Source organism: Lampetra fluviatilis, chromosome 10, assembly GCF_964198595.1.
Source record: "Lampetra fluviatilis chromosome 10, kcLamFluv1.1, whole genome shotgun sequence".
In the NCBI taxonomy this organism is placed as follows: domain Eukaryota; kingdom Metazoa; phylum Chordata; class Hyperoartia; order Petromyzontiformes; family Petromyzontidae; genus Lampetra; species Lampetra fluviatilis.
The window spans coordinates 11,316,737-11,337,819 of NC_136284.1; the positions used below are offsets into that span (position 1 = coordinate 11,316,737).

Sequence of the window (21,083 nt, forward strand, 5' to 3'; positions counted from 1 at the left end):
ACAATGACGATCAAACACCGGCTTCTTTGCAGGTGGGAGACCGAGCATGCCATCCGAATGGCAGTGGAGGCGGACATCCAAGCTCTCCGCAAGATGATCGACGACACCAACGTGTCGCGCCTGAACCTCGAGAGCCGGGTGGAGGCTCTCAAGGAGGAGCTGTCCGTGCTGCGGTACACCCATGCCGAGGTGCACCCCCTTGCTACCCCCGTCCGTTCACCTCGTCCGGCGATCCAGCATGACATGATGATTATGTAGACGACTACATAGCATACGACAACATTGCAGCGGTACATTATAGACATGCTATGCTGCTGGGGTTACGCGCTCCCAGAGGGCCATGCGGCCGATGGGTCGTGTCAGAAATACTTGAACGTCTTTTCTTTTTTCGGGGAGACGGATATGTGGAGACATTGCTTGTACATTGTTATTTATATTCACCACAACGTCGCTCGTGATTATTTTTGAATTAAATATGTTGATGTTTACAGAGAACGTGGCTAAGTAAAAACTAAATATCTTGATAGAAAACTAATTTCTTTAGAACTATTTTTTTTATATTCAGTTTCCTGTCCTTCTCCCGAACCTCTGATTAGCACGGTTGGCTACGCACGGTGCGAGATAATTTCAACATACATGCAAAGTGTGCGCTCCCTGCTGCGTAAGTGACAAAGAGGACACTTGAATACTTTTTTGGGGGTGAAGTCTCGTGAAAAAACCCCTTCCGCGTGTCCTTTCCCCAGCGCTTTAATTCGCCGCCCTGTGAGATTTCCAAATGGATTCCTCATCTCGTGACAGAATAGCATAATTTAAGTAAATGACGGTTTAATAAATGTGAGACAAGATACAGAACCAAGTTGGTACCGTTGTGGGATACTGATGACAAACTTCTCTCTAGCATCGGCATCGTTGTGAAGCTGTGTGTGGACCTCGGTGCTGCAGGAAGTGAAGAAGCTGATGGTGGAGATTTCCAGCTTCGAGGTCGGCTCTGTGGAGGTGGACAGCGGCGTTAAAGACATCGATCTCAACAAGGCCCTGGCAGAGATCCGCAGGCAGTACGAGGATCTCTGCCGCCAGAATGCGGTACAGGTGGAGAGCAGCTACCTGGAGACGGTAAATATATAAAACAATTATTGGTAATTATTAAAGTAAAAAAAAATGTCTACGTCTGACGTTGACACATCATGTTTTGAATATGTGTTGTATTACATAGCTTAAGGAAACGTATGTTTTTTGTCCCCTGCATGGACAGTTTTGCTGCTTTAACCCATCAGGAACATGGTTAGCTTTTTTAGCGTTACGGATTCACACACCCAACAACCCAATCACCCACCCACTCACCCACCTACTAATTCCACTGACCTACCCACCCACTCAGTCACACACCCACCCAACCACCCACCCACCCACCTGTCCAGCTACCCAGCTAGCCACCCTCTGACCCACCTAACTTCTCACGTGAAATTAGCTATACAGTAAATTATATCTTGATTTGAAGATTTCGTGACTGCAGGAATCCATACTCTTTGGTTCTTTCAGTAAAGTCACGTAGGTATAAAATTAAACAACATTTTATACCTATGTGACTTTACCGAAAGAACCAAAGAGTATATAGTAAATTCTATCTTGAGTTTTTTTACGTGTATGTGCATATGCGTGTATGCTTGTATGCTCTATCCTGCGCAGATTACCATCACCAACACCAAGGTCACTGAGAAAATGCAGGCGCTGGAGAAATACCGCGTGGAACTCAGCGAACTGAGACGCACGACTCAAGCCCTCTTCCTGGATTTGGAGAATATGCGCTCCAAGGCAATTCCATTATGCACACACATCTTGTTTAGATCCTGCACTCAGCCCAAAGTACCCAGAGACAACAGCTTTATCCAAGCTTTCCCAGTATTGGACTCAAAAAGCCTTTGCCCAGCTCGCATGTACACGCAGAGCATCACCATGTCGTAACCCTGTTCGACCGAACCACACGGCACCACAGCCGCTGCATCAATCGTCTGATGTGTGCATGAGAAATGTTACATGTACCCCCAGGCACTGGCGGAACCAGTGGGAGGGGGGTGGGGTGGCATGTGCTCCCCAATGATTCGATCGAAATCCCTAATTTCGATCGGATCATTGGGGTTTATTAATAATCAATCGGTGTACCATATTATTACGTGCCAGAGACTCGATGAGATGATAGGACAATAGTCTTGAGTCCATAATTGGCAAAAAGTAACGGCAAAGCAGTTATAAGTGACTCAGAATTGTGCGCAGTTGCGTATACAGCACACGACTCCCCTGAAGGCAAACACCTTCAGCGAGCGCGATGCCGATCACACAACGCGGTTCGATTTCGACCCTCGATCGATGGCTGCGCCATCGCCGCACACGTGTCGAATAAAAAGCAAGGGACAGATCCTTACTTACTAACAACTCCGATCATTTTTCATTGCTGGAGGGGTTGCCCCCCCTTGTCCCAGGAGTACACGGAGCACATGGTGGGAACCGCCGCAATAGATTGAAATGATGTTGAGATTAAGAGGCGCATGACATGGACACGGAAGTTCTTAATATTCCATGTTCCTCAAGGACTGGCTCACTCACAGCACTTGGCACGGCAAGCTGTAGAAGTAATGTTGATTTCGTTGTGGTTTGTGCACTGCACTACAAACCAAATTACTGTTTTGTTCGATTCTAGCCATTGCTTCACATCAGTGGCAAGTGGAATCTGAACATATCCTTGGCTTCTCCTTGGCCAACTCGGCCTTCAACGAGTAGCAATTGTGCTATGAGTACATCAGCACTCAGGGTAGAAAGTCAGTTGGGCGTGGCACTGGCCACGCCACCCTTTCGCATATGCTGTGCCATTTTGAATTCGTGCTCGCTAATAACATTTGCCCTACCAGTCTTTCATGCTAAACGGAGGTTCTCTGTGTGTGTGTGTCTGTTTGTGTATTTTGTGTGTGTGTGTCTGTTTGTGTTTTTTTGTGTGTGCACACACATGTCGGCATTTGATTTCCCGTGTACAGAAACAGAGCCTTGAGAATGCCAATGGGGACATGTCGGCTCGCTACGAAATGGAGGTGTCGAGTCTGCGCGACATGGTGATCGTGCTCGACAAGATCTTGGTGGACGTCAACATGGACCTGGAACGGCAGCGGTCCGAGTACGAAATGCTGACCAATGCCAAGATGCGTCTGGAGCAGGAGATCGCCTACTACAGCAGTCTGCTGGACCAGGAGGGTCAGATTTCTGTGAGCGGCAGGAAGTGAGTAGCAGGAGGGACAGCAGTTGTGTACTCGAGTCCGTGCAACTTCGTAACGACCCACGCAAACACACGGACAATCCAACATGCATTGCCGTTTAAAGGAATATGCAACCTGAAATTAATTCCGATCTCTAATTGTAGTTATATGCCCTGATGTTTTGGGTTTTCCCGGTTTAATTCATGCTTAGTTGATGAGCAAAAAATACTTTAAATTTGCATTCAGGTATAATTTAGTTACGTGACTGTGGGTGATAAGTCTGCCTGTATGTTTCTGTTAATTTCACAATTCACTTGACAAATATGAATGAAGACTTTTGAGATTTGAAGATGCACTTCAGCAAAAAGTTGGCATTTCATGTTCAGCAAAAATGCGTGGTATATTTAGAAAACTACCTATGAACCTAATTCACAATATATTCTCGTTTGAAGTGGTAATTACATGTATTCTAATTGTTAAGACGTATTACAGCAGTGATGATGATGATGATGTTTCTCCTCTTGTTTTTAGTTTTGGGTCAACAACAACAACCATTACCCACGTCAAGCATACCAACTGAAGCAGCATATGCAACAGGTACAAGAGCAAATTTGCATCGATTTGTCAACAAAAGCAGATTGCTACATTTACAAATATGTGCTGGATTTGTGTGTAAGAAATCGTTTTTGCTGTTTTTGTGTTTGACATTTGTAAATGGAATATGAATCATGGGCTAACGGAGCAAAGTAACTGTAGGACCTGCAGTGACCAGCATAGTAAATGATGGTCAAACAATCTCCACCACATAGGGAGGCCCTCATCCAGCATGATTAACTTTGACTGAATGTGTCAAACTGAATGTTTTGTTTCATATTGCTTAATTGTCGAACATTGATTAACATTGCTCTGACCTTTTTTTAAATATATATAATGTGTATCGTATGTTTTTTTCCTATTACGCCACGCCTCATGTTGGAGTCGGATGTTGGTCTCAATTGGTTCTCACCTGGTTTTAAATTAAGGAACTTGACCGATGTGTTTTGCTGTGTTCCTCGTTTTGCAGGCACACCTCTGCTCTGGATTGCAGTCAAGCCAAGACAACGAAATTAAATTTAGCATTTTTAGTTGACATGAAAACAGTGAAGTGGAGCATGCGCCCCCTAGCGTGGATAGAAATATATTATCACATAGGCCATGGCATGAATAATAATAAACAAAAATTAAGCGCGTTGTTCATCATGCTATACGGTGCATTCATTAAATGTATGGCCAACTCCTTCACTACATAGCTACTGTGATGTTTTTTTTTATCTTCCCCCAATTGATAATTTTCCTTTGCTTTGTGAAACTGAAATGTAGTCCTTTAGCTGACTATCTCTCCAATATGGCATGCATGTGTGGTGCACAGACACAAACATTACACCTTGTTTTAATACAAAATAAGATTGCTGTTTGCATATATGTGACAATAAAGTTAGGATATATAATATATTTGGTGTCTCTTGTTGCCTCTCGTATAATTTAAGATTAATACAAATCGCACTCAAATCGCATTCTCGCTGGGCTAGGGTGGGGCTCAGTGTTCAGCGACACAGCTTCGATCCTGTCACTCTGTATGCACGAGGCTCCACAGAAGAAACGCTTTGATTTCTGCTGTTGAATCACGTCCCTCTGTGCCAGGAGACAAACGGAGCTGCAGATCGACAAATGGGGCTGCAGTTAGACAAGCGGAGATGCAGTTAGACAAATGGGGCTGAAGGTAGCAAAGCGATGCAGCAGGGTGACGAGTGGAGCTGCAGAGGGTCAAACCGCGATTTTTATTTCATTTGATATTTTGTTTGTTTATAGGTGTACTGACCTGATTTCTTTAGTAGTATATCATATTTGGCTTATCGCGTATACATTTATAGGAGCTAAATGCTCTAAACGCATGTCTCTAAATGTGGAGAAAAAAACCGGAGGACCAAGTCAAAAATCCACGCGACCACGGGGAAAACATACAACACTCCAAATATACAGCAGGCTTCAGTTTCGCGTATCGAACCCATGTTCTGTATACCAGGCGAGGTAGTTAACATCTCGCCATCGAGATGTTAACTAACAAAGATACAAAGACAAAGATCCCCCGTATAGCCTTAACAGACTGTAGGGGCAAGTGCTGTTAGCGAGCACCTATGAAGGCCAGAACGGTACACGAGGGGGTGGGTGGCCAGCACCACGCCCGACCGTCTTTGTCTCCCCAGTGGCGATGTTTACACACCGCACCAGGTACTCATTTAAGGCTGAGTCGACCTAGGGGAGGCCCAGGACCGGTTCAGATAATCGTCACTGGTGTTAGCCGTGAGCGGGAATCGAACCCGGGTCGCCAGTTTCATAGCGCAGCGCGCTAACACACACACACACAGATCCTCCGTTTAGCTTGAAACACTGGTACAGCAAATGTTGTTAGCGAGCACGAATTCAACATGGCATAGCATATGCGAACGGGTGGCATGGCCACGCAATTGCGTGGCGCTTTCCTCCGATAATCCATGGCATAACACGCTGGCGAAAATGTATTTGTGGATTACTCGATCAATATCCCGAGTGCTTGTTTTTTGAATTTCGTCTGTACGAGTATCTGCTGCAAATGCGAGGGGCACTATTTATCACTTACACGGTAACTTTCAAATCAAACATTTGCCCAGAGTTTTCTAGCTGCAGTCAGAAAAAAAAGTTCAGTTGATTTTACTGCTGTTCCTATCGTTAAACTATAAACTCTTAGTCAACAACCCCGTTTGCCGTAAAAGGTGCAACCCTTATCTGGGGGAAGTGTAACCTTGAAAGGGTTACGAAAATCAGCCGAGCATGCCACTGCATTCCCATACACCACTTTCACTAAGAAACAGCATTATATGACAAGATACACCACATCCAAGATGGGAAAAATCATTAGATTATATTTGAACCAATGTTATACTTTCATATACGGACCGACTCTTCACGCTTAAAACCCTTAGGCTAATACGACCACCACTAAACACCACGCTTCAATGCCACCTGCTGCACAACCCCCAGTAGCGTTACAATTAAATTACTTTTAAGAGACACTTAAAGGCCCCGCCTCTTTCACCTGGCTTTCAGGTGACCCTGAGGTTGACCTCGCGCCTTAAGAGTGATGTCCATTTGTGTCTGTGAAATAGTATACGCATCACAAATTGCATTATCGTCTAAATCCTGACTTAAAGCTTTCGTGACTGCAGGAATTCATATTATTTGGGTCTTTCGGTAAAGTCACGTAGATAGCTTCAAAGAAAATATCAAAAACCTATCTACGTGACTTTACAGAAAGACCCAAAGAATATGCAGTATCGTCATCAAAGTTGCCCGCGATGCACACAATTCAATGTTTCCCATTTAATTGGGTACAGCACTCAAGGCTGAAACGATGTTTTGACACCCCTCAATCGTGTCATGCCACGTGTTGCCTCTTCTTTCCCTTGACCCCCATTTAGGCCAGGGAAACCACCCAGGGTATAAATTGCAAAGTAAAAAATTGTTGGGGAAATGTGAGAATGGTGACGAGAGAGACATATACATTTGAGGCAAACACCACACTTACCCACGTCTGCTTAAAACAGGTCGAGGAGAAAAGAGTTTTGTTTGTCCTGGGCACAATGTATGATCAGGCGGCCTCTCGGCACATGGATGAGTCGTCATGAAGAAACTGTAAGCAGTAACGACACCTGATCATAGGTCACTATAGGCCCCTTTGGAGAGGCCGCTCACACACACAGCAGTGTACCCAACGTAATGATTAATCCAGGCAGATTAATCAAATGCTGGTACTGCCTTTCACTAATCTGCACCATTACAGAACGTGTGTAACAACCTTCACCTCTGCGGGTCTGCAGCATAGAGGCATACATGCTCGCAGGCAAAAGCGATTGCTTCTCTTAAAACATATACTGTACACAAGAACGCTTACAGGAGGAGAAATTCTTATTTGAAGTCTGGACATTCCTATTATCGCACATCCACGTATTGCTGTAGGCTGCTGTAGATGTCCTTAATAAGAACAATCTAAAGCCCTTAGTCAGTCATGGTGGTTGTTTGACCATACACCATACACACAACGCTTGTCATTGTGGGACGGTCAAATGTTTTTTTGGCACTCATGTTAGCCCTGGCCGCAAATTTAATTCATGTCGCTAAGTTCATCGTGCGACACACTAAGGGGCCGTCCATAAATGACGTCACGCACCTAGGGGGGTGGGGGTCAGACATTTGTGACGATGTGTGACGAGTGGGTGGGGGGTTTGAGACATGTGACGTCACATTAAAATGCGCAACTTTAAATAAATATAGGCAACACGTTCTACTTAATTAAATATACTTTTTAATAAATGTTTTCTCCTACAACATCAGAGTGCAGCACCACATTAAATACGCACTACAATGACAATAGTTTACAGCGATTTGAAGCATGTTTTATTTTTTGGGGGGGAGGGGGCAGAGCTTTGTGACGTCATATTTGATGGGGGGGGTCTGACTTTTTGTGACGCCGTGTGACGTCATTTATGGACGGCCCCTAATGATGTCCGTTATCAGCGGTGTTAATGTTTCCTTGTAGTGCGTGACCAATAGAGCCAAAAGAGAGCATATGCACTGATATGTGTAATCCTCTGCGCTGTCCGCATGCAAAAATATGCCACTCAGATTCTTGTATTTGTTCCATGACTTTAATTTTACGCAACGTTTTACTCATGGGTGAAAAATGAATGCCTTAGAGCCTCACTGATGCAATTTGTGGAGAATATAAGTTCCCTTTTAAAATACAATGCACTAAATTGTTTTTTTTTTACCTATTGCAACCATTGTTATTGGACCGGGATTTCCTGAAGTTCACTTTCAAAAAAGGCTCTAAAAAGTATAACCGTGAAAAAATGCTTTGCTGTAAAGTGTTTTTTTCCCTTTAAACTTCAGAGCCTGCAGCAAACGCCTCTGCACGAGTTAGTCAAACTTACAAAACGTGGAGCCTTTTCAAGAGAGTGGTTAATCTTTAAAAGGCAAAACCCAAATGATCTTATGATGGCACTAAACGTTTACAACGCACGACAAAAATAATGATGGGCATTTAAGATACGCCCACATCGCAGTAAACATTAACTTAGAAATGTGCTTACACCATGCTGCTTCCGCTACAAGCTCATCGGTGTGTGGGCGGAGGTGGCTACGAGGTGAAGGAGACATGGATAGATGTAGTGAATTATAAGTTAGATAATAAAAATAAAACATAATAAAAGAATGTTTTATTTTTTTATTTTTTTATTTCCATTCTACGTGACTTTACCGAAAGAACCAAGAAGATGAATCCCTGCAGTCACGAAAGCTTTTAATCGAAATCATAAGTAAGAGCTAAAGTTTTTTAAGCCAAAGATAATGTTTACCAATTCTGACAAATCGCCTGATGCAGCTGGTTGCAATCTCCAGCGAAACGTCTTACTCAAATTGTAAATGCTGCGGGTTTACTCTCCAACACACCGGTGTGCTGAAGTACTAACTAATTGGCACGTTTTGTTCACGTGACAAACGTTATTCTTGGTTCTTTCGGTATAGTCACGTAGAAGGAAAATAATAAAAATAAAACAATACAATTCTCACGACGTTTCGATTGCAACACAAGCAATCATCAACCTTGCTCATTGACTGTGTCGGGGGGTGGTGGTTAAACGACACATTTATATTAACGCGATCTAACCCAAAAAAAACCTTTATTATGAATAATATTGGTCGCGAAGGCCTACGTGTTAAACATTTTAAAAAATTGGTATATTTTTGCATATTTTGGTCACCGACATGTCCATCACAATTATTTATTGACGGCGCTTCTCAGCAGTGCAGTGTGGATTGAAACAACGCAGCGCTTAACAAGTAAGTGGTTTCACAGTAAGAGGGGATGTCAACCAGTGGACCTCCATTCTCCGGTCAAGACCTGAATCTTAGTCTGTCTTGCCCCGACCGTAACCCAAGGAACTTGACTGACATTACGACGACATGGTCAGTCACAATATTTCATCAGAAATCTGAAGATGTTCTCGACCAAATGTAATAATATACCTTTTTTCAATATATACATGATAAAAAAAAACGCATGCAATAATATGGTCATGTTTTCCATATATAGCTGTAAAATCACAATACGTATCATAGTGAAGTGAATCATTTTGTTGTTGAACAAGATCCATATGAAAGCAGGCCTTTTCATTCTTGCACGCATTACATTTAACTTATTATACATTACCATTGAACAAGATATATGTCACAATTTCAAACACACGGGAAGTCAAACAGCCACCAGGATGAACAATGTTCGATGACTTAGTGCATTTTTATGTTAGCCTGGGGTTACACATTTTACTGCATTCTCTGCATGTGGGGTGTGTTGCCTTGCATGTAAAGATAATGGCGCTACATACCATGTAAAGTCAATGTATACTTTATGATATAATTAAAAACATAGGGTTGGGCAACAGCTAAACGCTGTAATAGCGATAGATAAGTATGGGTCATGGATAAGCTCTGCTAATATTCAGTGCCGGCCCGAGCCTCTTGGGGGCCCTAAGCAGAATTTGATTTGGGGGCCCCCCTCCCACCACGCAGACTCATCTGTGCTAGAAGATTATTGACACAAATGTCACACTATAATGTTATAGCGAATATTATAAACGAATACAGTGAGGTTATGTATTAATAAAAAATAAAAACAACACTTAAAATACTTCACTCTTTTATTAAAACTTCTGAATACAAACGGTCACAAAAAACATATTAAATAAATTATTTGCAAATGTGCATTAAATGTGCAATCTTTTAAATAAAACCAAAATAGACAAACATTAATCTAATCAAAAATAGAATGTTACAAAAAAAAAGATACTTAAATAATGAGCCGTGACATCCGTGAGCCGTGACAAAGCAGCAGTTGTCGACAGAATTTTCTTGTCTTGAATCATTTATTCATTCATTCATTAATTCATTTATATCACTTGTTTAAGTTATTTAATTGTAAAAAAAAAACGATTCGGGGGCCCCCTGGTGGCCAGGGGGCCCCAAGCAGCCGCTTAGTTCGCTTATGCCTCGGGCCGGCCCTGCTAATATTTAAATCGTCCACGAGTGATCGTATCCTTGGTCTGCTCGTTTATGGGAGGGTGCAGTTTTTGCTACCCTCAAGCAAAATGCCTGTGCACAAATATTGGCGAGGGAGTAATAAATTGACAAACATCAAGAGGTTTCTACATGGCAACTGAACAGATTGGAGTTCATATCCAGACCATAACTAGCATCAGTTACTTAAGATATCAGAACCAACCTGAACTGGTCACGGTGGTCGAGTCAAACCCCCCAACATGATATGCGGAGGTCTTCGTCCGGCAGTGTATTGACGAAGGGCTGTGAATGTAGTTATTCATTGACAAGGCATTTGCAAAGTTTGAAGTCAATCGCAAATAAAACCGCTTAAAATATTTGCAAGGTTTATGAAGGATATTTGCATTGCTTAAAATGTCCACGTTAAAGAGTGACAACTCCTTGAATTGTGTCGCACTTGCTAACTGTAGAGCTTGCGTCCAGTTCGGTGGCTGCACATGTAATAGTTTGAAAGATGGTAGAACAAGTGGATTTAGTGGGTGTTGGCATTCGCACAACGATGGGCGTGGAGGCTCCTTCCGGGAATGTTCCGTTCAAATCTCAAACTCCAACTCGAGGCCTAAACGCAAGAAGTGTGTCACTCAGCCCCTCAGTCCACATTGTGGAGAGGACATGGAAATACGGCTTCCATGGCGCCCCACTGCAAACTGACTGGTTCCAGACAGATCAGAGAGGCAAGGCTGAAGGACACGCATGCCTGCAGGGTGGACAGAGCCTCAGTGGTACACAGCTTGTACAAATATCGTACTGACTGGCCATGTTGGCAAGGAATGAGATTACACCCTGATGCTGATGTTCAATGGGGGGGGAGGGGGGGAGGCTTCTATCTGACCGCTATCTAACACCGCTGTGCAACACATGCACCTGCTCATTTATTACCCCGTGGCAGTTTTCTTTATTATTCTGACCAACGACAACCTCAGCTTTTGTAATAAACAAAAAAAATTGCGATTGTTACGAAAGTGACTGCAAGTGAACTTGCGGTGAGGTCAAAAATAGCAATGCAGATTGTTTATGTCTGTGTCTGTTGAGAATAATACCAGTAAGAACATTCACTGGTGCGTCAAATCACAATACATTTCTCATAGCGTGTAGCGTTTGTACATTTTTGTTTCATAATAGCTAACAGGGTGGATTTATACATCTTTATTTCGAACCTATTGTTGCGAGGTGACAGATGTCTACTAATCACCGCTCACCTCAACATGAGACGACAATCACACTCGCAGTTGTCGCTTTCAGAAACTCATTTCAGAGAACGACAGAACACGTTTGACTCACGCAGCGACCTGAAAAATAAGCATTGCTTTGTTCACAATGTCCATTATCAAAGTTCACACTGGGTGGGATGCTCCTTGTACTCAACTGCCAACCACACCCTTGTTGCATAGAACATGATGAATGCCAACGGCAGCATTTAGTAAAATGCTCAAAGTCTTGTAAGTTATAAAGATCGATTCGTGTGTTGAGTATTTGCAGTTCACACCTTCACTTGCAATAAAAGTACTGTAACTTTATGGGCTTGTAGGCGCACGCAGACAATTGGCACGGCCGTGCAAAGGTCATGGGCCCGGGCAGCAGCGTCGCGAGCCTGGCCCCACCAACTCATCGATTGGCAACACAAGTTACCCACAAAGAGCACTTCCCGCTCACAATATCCTGAGGTTACACATTTAGCCTATGATTATGTGTGTTTTTTGTACCTATTTAACCTATTATTACACGTTAATATCTATTTAACCCGCGATTAGTTTATCGGGGAAAGTGGGAGGTGGGGGGATGCAGTGGCGGGTGTGTGGGCTGGGTAGCAAACCACCTCGGCAAGTTACTTTGTGATCGGAGGGCACCTCAGGTAAGGGCTCCAGTGCCTTGACAGACATTTCCTCCTCCCCCCCCCTTCGCTTTAGTCGTTGTATGTGAGCTGTGTGCGTGAGTGCCGAGTTCTGCATGTGACTTGGGGAACTATATTCCAACTAGGGAAGGGTTGTTCACAACCATTTACGGCCTTCGGCCAGGAAAGTCACAAAAAAATTTGCACACGAACGACGCATTCACGCAAGCACCCGATGCTCCGTTTTGAAGTTCTAAAATGAAACATCTTTGAATTGTATTATGTTATGAATTGGATAATTGTATTTCTTCATTAAAAGCTTATATCATTTTTCATCTGGAAGACTTCATTGAAAAGGACCTTTCGTGTGAATTTTATCTCGTCGTTCATTAGTTGGCCTTGCTGGGAGGTTCGGTTCGATGCAGACTTTCACCTGTTTGGGATTGCGGGATCGAGATAAGGCGACATGGAGCTGGCCATGCGAGAAGACCGCCGTCTGCAGATCGATTCCAACGTAGTCGAACGTCTGTCCCTGCGCCTCCGTCGTTCATGCAGGGGGTGCGTAGGTTTGCAGCGTCCCCTGCATGAAAACGATGGAAAGTGCAGCGTTCATCACAGATAGATAAAGTTGTGCGCTTATTTTATAAAGTATTGTGGTGAGCGGTAGTGTAGCGCTTAGCGCTACGCTACGAACCTGGCGACCCGGGTTCGATTCACCGCTCATGGCCAACACCAGTGACGATTATCTGAACCGGAAATGGGCCTCCCCGAGGTCGACTCAGCCTCAAATGAGTACCTGGTGTGGTGTGTAAGCATCGTCACTGGGGAGACAAAGGCGGCCGGGCGTGGTGCTGGCCACCCACCCCCTTGTGTACCGTGCCGGCCTTCATAGGTGCTCGTTATCAACACTTGCCCCAACAGTCTGTTAGCGCTACACTGGGGATCTTTGTCTTTTGTATATATTTTTTATATTCTAATGTGCATTGGGTGTGGGCTGATAAATGCACTGTCTTAAAGCGTGGGATGGTGTTGTCGAGAATAGGGGTATAGGGCGTGTATGGTGTGTATGGAGCTTGAGGGTGGTCACAACATTGCTCTGCAATCCACATCTCCCAGGTTTGATGCCTGCCCATGCACTTCAGCAGCATTTGCCATTCGTTTCCTGCGCAGCCTTCTCCCAGATCAGCTCCAAGTTGGCACGGTGCACAATCGCCGGTGACCCAGGCAGCAGCTCGCGTCTGCGGCCCCACCAACTCCTCCATTTTAAAGTGGCGACAACAACAACGCACGAACAGCACTTCCCCAATGCACTTCGCCCGCCTCGGTTTACAAGCAGAGGGTTTTGCACCTCCTTGGCATGTGAGTGGCTGCGTGGATTCACCTCCCATGACCTGCGCTCTCCGTATCGATGGGGTGTTTGGGGCGCTGGGTGTCAACCTGGCGAGGCTCAATGACCTGAGCATATGTCACAAGCAGTTTTAAGAAACCCCCCCTCGCCCCCCCGTTATCTTCAAAAACAACCCTTCCTAATCTTTGTGTGAAAATGGACGGTGTCACGAACATTTGATAACAAACAAAAACAGCATGAAGCTTGATGATCAGTGTAAGTGAATGGTTGTCCACGTTACCTATTGAACAGTGTGCATTTTCACTCGGCTTTCAATGGCAGGACTATATAAATATATATTATACACACCCAACACCTTACCCGTGAGATAGCTTGCTGTTTGCGTTTCTGAAATGAAGTTGTCATGTTTTTTTGGTCTTTGTGGCCGCTACACAGAGTGAAGCGAGACAAGATTTCACTGGTCTGTATAAAAACACGCACGCATGACGAGCATGGAAAGAGTGGTCTATTAGACTTCAGTATCACGGGGATATAATTGAATGATAATACGTGAACTTTCAAAGGTCATGTATGTAGGAAAAAGTAAAGAAAAATCAATCGAGAATTAAGCTTCGTGTTCGTCTAGCTTTAAGGAAACAACACGAGATGAATCGTAAACAATTTTTAAACACTGCCTGAAACTTGTGCATATTTTACGTTGCAAGGTAATTCACTTTAAGAACACAGAATAAAAGTCATGACAAATATACAATTACGTAAAACTCGATGTAAGAACACATTCTGGACCAGCTGAATAAAGCAACAATCATCGGGGCATTAGCACTTACTTGTATGTGCTCTAATTTGGCTGCATAGGCAAGCATTGAAAACAATGAAATGCTTGTGCTGCCCGTTTCAACAATGCCATGTCAATAATGTACAAATGCCAAAGCCACGTTTTTTTGTTTGTGTAACCCCAAGGAAATGTGAATTGTTTAAAAACACATTTTTAGCCATCGCCTCTATGATAATTGTGGTATTTGAAGTCGGTGCTTCTCGTACAGACTGATGGCTTGCGGGAAAACAACATTGAAACAAACTGGCTTCATAATATTCATTGGTTCTTTCGGTAAAGTCACGTTTGTAGAAATAAAATAAAAATAGATCACGACGTTTCGAACGCAACACAAACGCTCGTCCTCAGGTGAAAATGGCGCAAACCACACAGCGAGGTAACACACAGAGGGACCATCACACACAGAGCACACAGAGAACGGCAAACTGCTTCATAATATTGTGTCCTTTACGCCAAACACACAACACTGGGGGTGGCTGATCTTTCATAGTGACGAGCCCTGAACAGGTTGTGAAGAAGCATGCTGGAATTGCTAAACATGTCAGGTATACGAGTTATTTTCGGGTATGTGGACAGCCGTATCATTTAATTCCACTAGGAATTGTTGGTATAGTGTGTCCCTCAGTAAAGGTGAGAGGCTCACAACGAAGCTGCATTTATTGCCGCCTTACCAAAGTCAACCTTTTCCCTATTAATCTGTAATCTGTAGCAAACAGAGTTGCCAAGGCAACACGACAAAAACACAGCATGTATTTCACTTGCTCAACCACACCACGGAATGGGTGTTAACGGCAACAGTTATGCTTTGTAGAGTTCGTCAAGTTGACCCTTAAACTATCGATGATTCATTCGCGGTGTGCACACAACATTGGGCAGTGGCCAACTGGCGTGAATTGTTTGAACATTTCGCAGTTTATTGTCAGCTCCGGCCATGTCAGAGATAGTATAAAGGGTCCCTGTTTTGCCCCAGAGTTACCTTACACCACAACGGTTTGTTTCATAGATGTCGCTTTTGGATGTTGTTGTTGTTGTTATGGTCTAAGGCTCTGAACACATAGTCGTGTGGTCACTCACTGAATGCAGTGAATGCGGCGACAGCAGCAGATTGGCCAGCGTTAACGAGTTGGCAACACTGCTCACACATTCCTGTTTTGCTGGCTTCGTTATTAATCACCCGCAGTGCAAAACTAAATTTAAAAAAAAACACGCAGTAAAAATGCACATTTTCATTTATTTTACCAAATGCTTCCGGACAGGTGCTTTATCATTCATGAACAGGAATGACAAGAAGGCAAAAAGCACTCGAGCTTATTGATGTGTTTTAAGAATGGTTCTGCGTATTGCAAAGCAGTATTGTCTCCTATAAAGTTTGTAGTCATAAAAAGGGCGGGGTACAGTGTCGTCCAAGGAGACTTGTTACGTAATTCCTTTCTAACCCTTGACCCCCCCCATCATTAAATAACCAACCTACCAATCAGGCAGTTCCACGCTGCACTGATGAAGGCGAGGCTGTTGATTGGTTCACTCTAAGGCAGTAAATGAAACAGCAACCATAAAAATCAAATGCTGCCATTTTCTGCACATGGAAGGAAAAACGTATCTCTTGTGTAACCAACGCTGTAAAGTGGCTCTTTAGTTAAAGGTGTTTTCGACTATGCATTTGCAAATGTCACCATTGAGACACTAATATTACAAGTACATTTATCCACCATTAATCGTTACTCATGCCATAAGTGAGCAAAGTTTAATGTTACTGAAATCATGATAATGATCCTGTTTTGATATTGGCACGCTATATACATCTCGGAGTGCTGTTCATCACATCTCATCTCCAACATTTGAAGGGCACTCCCAGTGGCAGCTGTCACTTCTGGGCACGAGGTGAATTAGCACATGGCCTGACAACGGGCGTTAATCTGCCAATCGGGGGCGATGATGGCCATGTATGATCCCAATTTAGTATTTTGTGGGTAGTTTTTCGAATTTGGCAAATTTGGACGCTTGACGCTGGAACACAATGGCCGAGTCTTGCAGATCACATCAATATGTTCTTTAACGCCCACTGTAAAGCAGGTGGCATCGCGACATACTGGTGGTTTCATAAAATATAAAAAAACCCACTAAATTTACTGCTGACCTTTGGCCACCAAGACATTTTTGAGAAGCTCGTCAAGCCGTCAGCCATCAACCCTTCCCTCCAAAGCACCGCATTAGAGACAAGTGCCACCGTGCATGGATCATTGATGTGCGTCGTATTGATGTTAGTATTTGAGTTATTTTAGAACACATTTTAAGAGAGTGACAATAACAGCATTTGTGATCAAATGTGTTATCTGATTATATGTGTGATGGCATTAACTGACATTTCCCTCTGAGCCAAATACTCCGCGTGACTTACACGTGCTATAGGGTACGTATATCGTAAATCGAAGTGCATAGACCACCTGCAGATGTTCACATGCATATTACACTACGATAGCTGCAGACATTTGCAATAATTCACACTTTGAGTTGGAACTTATTTGATTGCTAATTTCCAGACATTCTGTAATTTGAGCACTAAACTGCAAATGTATTAAACTACGCAAGAAAGGGGTCTCTCATAGCCACCGCCATAATGCAGGATTTGAAGAGGAAATATAGAAAGTTAAGCAGGCGTATACAATCGTAAACAAATGTGATACCTCCACGGAGTATGTGGGCTGCTCATGGGTTGGCTTGTACGAATGTTTGCCCCACGGTGAGCTCCTTGGCATAGTCACTGAACACAAACTCGGAGCCATATGACTTGTCGCCATTCACAACTGCAACAACCCAAAAAACACCCCGGTCAGCCCCATATACATGATGGACAGATTGTTTGAGAGAATATCCCACGACATGAACATTTGTCTGCTTTAATTAGGGGTTACCTATGCAAACAAGTGTGTCCCAATAATACAGACACCATCAATGAATGTGCACGACATATCTGATTTACACTCAGTGCATTCATTGTTATAATGTTACCCGCCTAATTCCCTCTTTCCATCCCCACCTGGTCCATTTATGCAAAGATTAATTATGGTAACCAAAGTATATAGACCATAAATTACATGTTTTCAATACCGCCTTGGCCTATTTATATATACATACTGTGGGACTGCACGCGTGCATGCAAACACGCTCAAGTGTGGGCTTGAAATTGTACAAATACACACATGCAGGCCTGCACATTCCATAAAGGTTATGCTGACAAGAAAGTTCATGCCTGACCCGTATGTGTGTTGAGCTTCTTTCACACCGTTGGAAGCCAACCCTGCGAATCGGAGGTGCGGGGGAATGACAGCAAATTAGTACCTGGTGCGGTGTGTAAACATCGCCACTAGGGGGACAAAGGCCGCCGGGCGTGGCGTTGGCCACCCACCCCCTCGTGTGTCGAGCCGGCCTTGATAGATGCTCGCTGACAGCACTTGCCCCCTATAGTCTGTTAAGGCTATACGGGGGATCTTTATATTTGGTATGGAAGGGACCCGGGGGAATCGGTTCCCGAGGAGGGGTGTTGACTGCTTTGTTGGCCGACTCTCTGTGTTGTATTGCATTATATTTCCAAGTTTACTTACAACATCATTTAGATAGCGAAAGCCAAAGCGGGTTCCGGAACAAATTTCAGCGATTTTTGGATCAACATAAATTGTCGAGAAGAATCTAAGATTCGATTCAAATACGGAATGCGGCACTTTATCAGAATCTTGATTTAGACTGGAGGAATCCGATGAGCTATGAAGCTTTTTTTTAGATGCCCATCCTCTGTTTTGCAGTTTAATCGGATCGACTATCCGTCCAAAAGTTGAGGATTAACTGATCTCGGGGTGCAACCAGGAGACCAAGTTTTCTGCAGTGCCTATGAATATAAAGAGTCAAGACAACGAACGGCCGTATAGGTAGAAACAATACCTTTTAAATCAAGCCTGAATATAACATGAAGCCGTTGCAGTAACAAGATCCCAATGTTGGCTGCAGAATGTTAAACCAGTTTGAACCAACATAATTCAGAGTTGTCAAGTCCAGCGAACAACTCCTTTTGTTCTTATGATTCTTAAATGTTTGTTATACTGTCCCCTCTCCGTGTTTGTGATGTACACACGGTCACGCAGAGTGATTGATGTGCACCGATGCGACCCGCCTTGCCCTGCCGGTGCAGCCGCTGCTGGTGGTGACCTTCGACCCGATCGTGGTGGAGAAGGCGGCTCTGCTGATGGGGCTGAATGCTGCAGGACAATCCTCGTCTTCCGCGTTTCTACCTCACCTGGAGTACTCTACTCATTCTTCTACGTCATGATGTTACAGCGGCGTTCTTCAGTGCAAGGCCCGTGGGCCACTGGCGGCGCCCTGGTGGCCTTTAGTGCGGCCCCCGACAATACACAACGACACGTGACAAGACCCCAATGGTTTCAAATGTGTGGCTGGCCCTCACACTGATGACATCTTATCGGCAAAAGTGGCCCCCTCTCTGAAATTTGTTAGAGAAGACTGAAATACAGGGTGGTCCAGATGACCCCCATTTAATCCTCTAAAACTTTATATTTTGTTAAATAACGTTTATGTATAACAAATGAATATGCAAAGGGAAAACAATTGTTAAGGGTCAATTAATTGGGGGGTCACAAGACATCTGGACGACCTGTACACGAGCACCAACCTCTTGCCCATTGCCAAGTAGTCTGCTGTCACCGCCATTGGCACGGATTCTTCTACAGTTCCCCTAATTCCAGCTCATATTGCTCTATTGATCTCACGCCCAGCGTTTTATTGGCTCCCATTATCTCAGACTTAACCAGCTCGTATAAATTTCTCCTTAAAATCAGTGGACACTCCTCCTACTGGTTGTACCTAAAATTAGTCCGGTTTCAGTTTCATAAACAACAGTTCTCTAAACCCCAAAACCTTACATCATACCAATGATGACGATTGTTTGTGTTGCAATCGAAACGTCGTATGCTGGTATTTAATTTATTATTTTCTCTTTATACGTGACTTTACCGAAAGAACCAGAGTAACCACTGTTAATATGCGTTCACTCCAACAGGGGGCGGTGTTGAGGTTTGCGATGCTCTTGAATGACGAAGCACGATCTCGTTTGGCCTGCCACGTGTTCCGAAACGGACAGATGAGCGCACCGCGTCTGTGTTGGCCCCTTAACGATCGGAACGCGTCCTGAGTCCTGCATCTTCAATCGAGCACGGCTTCGCTTGCGATAGCACTGTGTACACGTCACCACACGGGGCATCACTGTCACACGGTTGAGCGCAAAGTCGGCTCTCCCTGTAAATCAAGTGGGTTAAACGTTTTGTTAAGAACTTGCTTTTTTAATAAACAAATAAACCGGGAGAGGATTGCCTTGCGGTTACACACACGCAGGCAACCTATAAGGAGGACACGATTTAATACAAATGCAATGTTATATTACATACAAAACACGATTATACATTTAACTGATAGTTTTAGTTTGCTTTGCACCCGTTTTTTGACCGTTTAAGATTACAGCATTATGCGAACACTTAATGGTGCCTTATACTCTCGAGAAATTGATATCAAAGCACCAAGACAGTGATTGTTCCCAATGTATATGAAGGTAGAATGTTGCACCGTCATACTACGCAATGATTATATTTCACTGTGCTCTAATTTGCAAACACCATGTATGACTAGTTCTCTTGCTCTTCCTGTTATCTTGGTATTCCTATTATCCCAAGCGTATACACGGTTTGTCAATGAAATTCTTGTCTTCTTATAGCTTACATTTTACACGCAAGTAACACCTTCCACATTTGGACACTTCACAATCCCTGCAACGTTCCGAGAGGAATACAAAATATCTAAGTTTATTGTGTAGTTTATTCAGTATTTAGACATTCTGAGTACTGTGAGTATTAAAACAATAAATAGTTCAAGCATTGCAATTTAAGTGAAATACACATCATGAATAATGAGGTATATTGGGCCATCCATTTAGTACGTACACATGGAGGGGGGAGGGGGGTTAACCCAAATGCGTACGCCTGCGTACGGGGGGTCTACTGACAATGTACGCATAGGAAAGGGGGGGGGGGTGAAGCCTCGATAATAATTTGTCTACATTGGCCTTCAAATGAGCCACAGTTCAGTTTATTCAGCTGTCAGACAAGAAGTTGGACTGTGGGAGAGGTGTCACTTGTGTGCCACCGTGCCCCCCTGACTGCAGCTATCACGCAGCTCAGCAAAATAAGTGGCCAAGGTATGCAACTCAATTCGTTAATGCAGCCGGCGGTGGGCTATCTGTTTGCTTAAACACGTTCATATTATTAATCCTTGATCGTTTCTGCGTGGATGAAATATCGGGCGTTCTGTAGGATTCGGGGGGGGGGGGGGTGCGTCAGGCGTACGTACACAGATGGGGGGGGGGTATAAAATTTACGCGTGCGTACAGGGATAGGGGGGGGAGTGGTCAAATTTTGACAGATTTTTGTGTACGTACTAAATGGATGGCCCCTATTTGCAATGTTCTTGGGATGATGCCGGCATGGGGTTAATGGTTAGCCCGCTGGACTTTCAACTCAGGAGTCATCGGTTCACTCTTCCAGTGCCGACAGCTGGAGTAATGGGAACGCTTCTTCAATT

General features: G+C 43.9%; 1 protein-coding gene across 1 annotated transcript in view; it reads left to right on the plus strand.

The window, feature by feature from the left end:
• Positions 1-21,083, plus strand: part of LOC144934494 (uncharacterized) — a 36,808-nt gene that overhangs the window by 1,339 nt on the left and 14,386 nt on the right. Inside the window, exons 3-8 of the mRNA XM_078860312.1 lie at positions 33-189; positions 943-1,113; positions 1,687-1,812; positions 3,027-3,265; positions 4,306-4,381; positions 18,628-18,737. Coding sequence (XP_078716438.1) covers positions 33-189; positions 943-1,113; positions 1,687-1,812; positions 3,027-3,265; positions 4,306-4,381; positions 18,628-18,737 — 879 coding nt within the window. The remainder of the gene's footprint in view (positions 1-32; positions 190-942; positions 1,114-1,686; positions 1,813-3,026; positions 3,266-4,305; positions 4,382-18,627; positions 18,738-21,083) is intronic.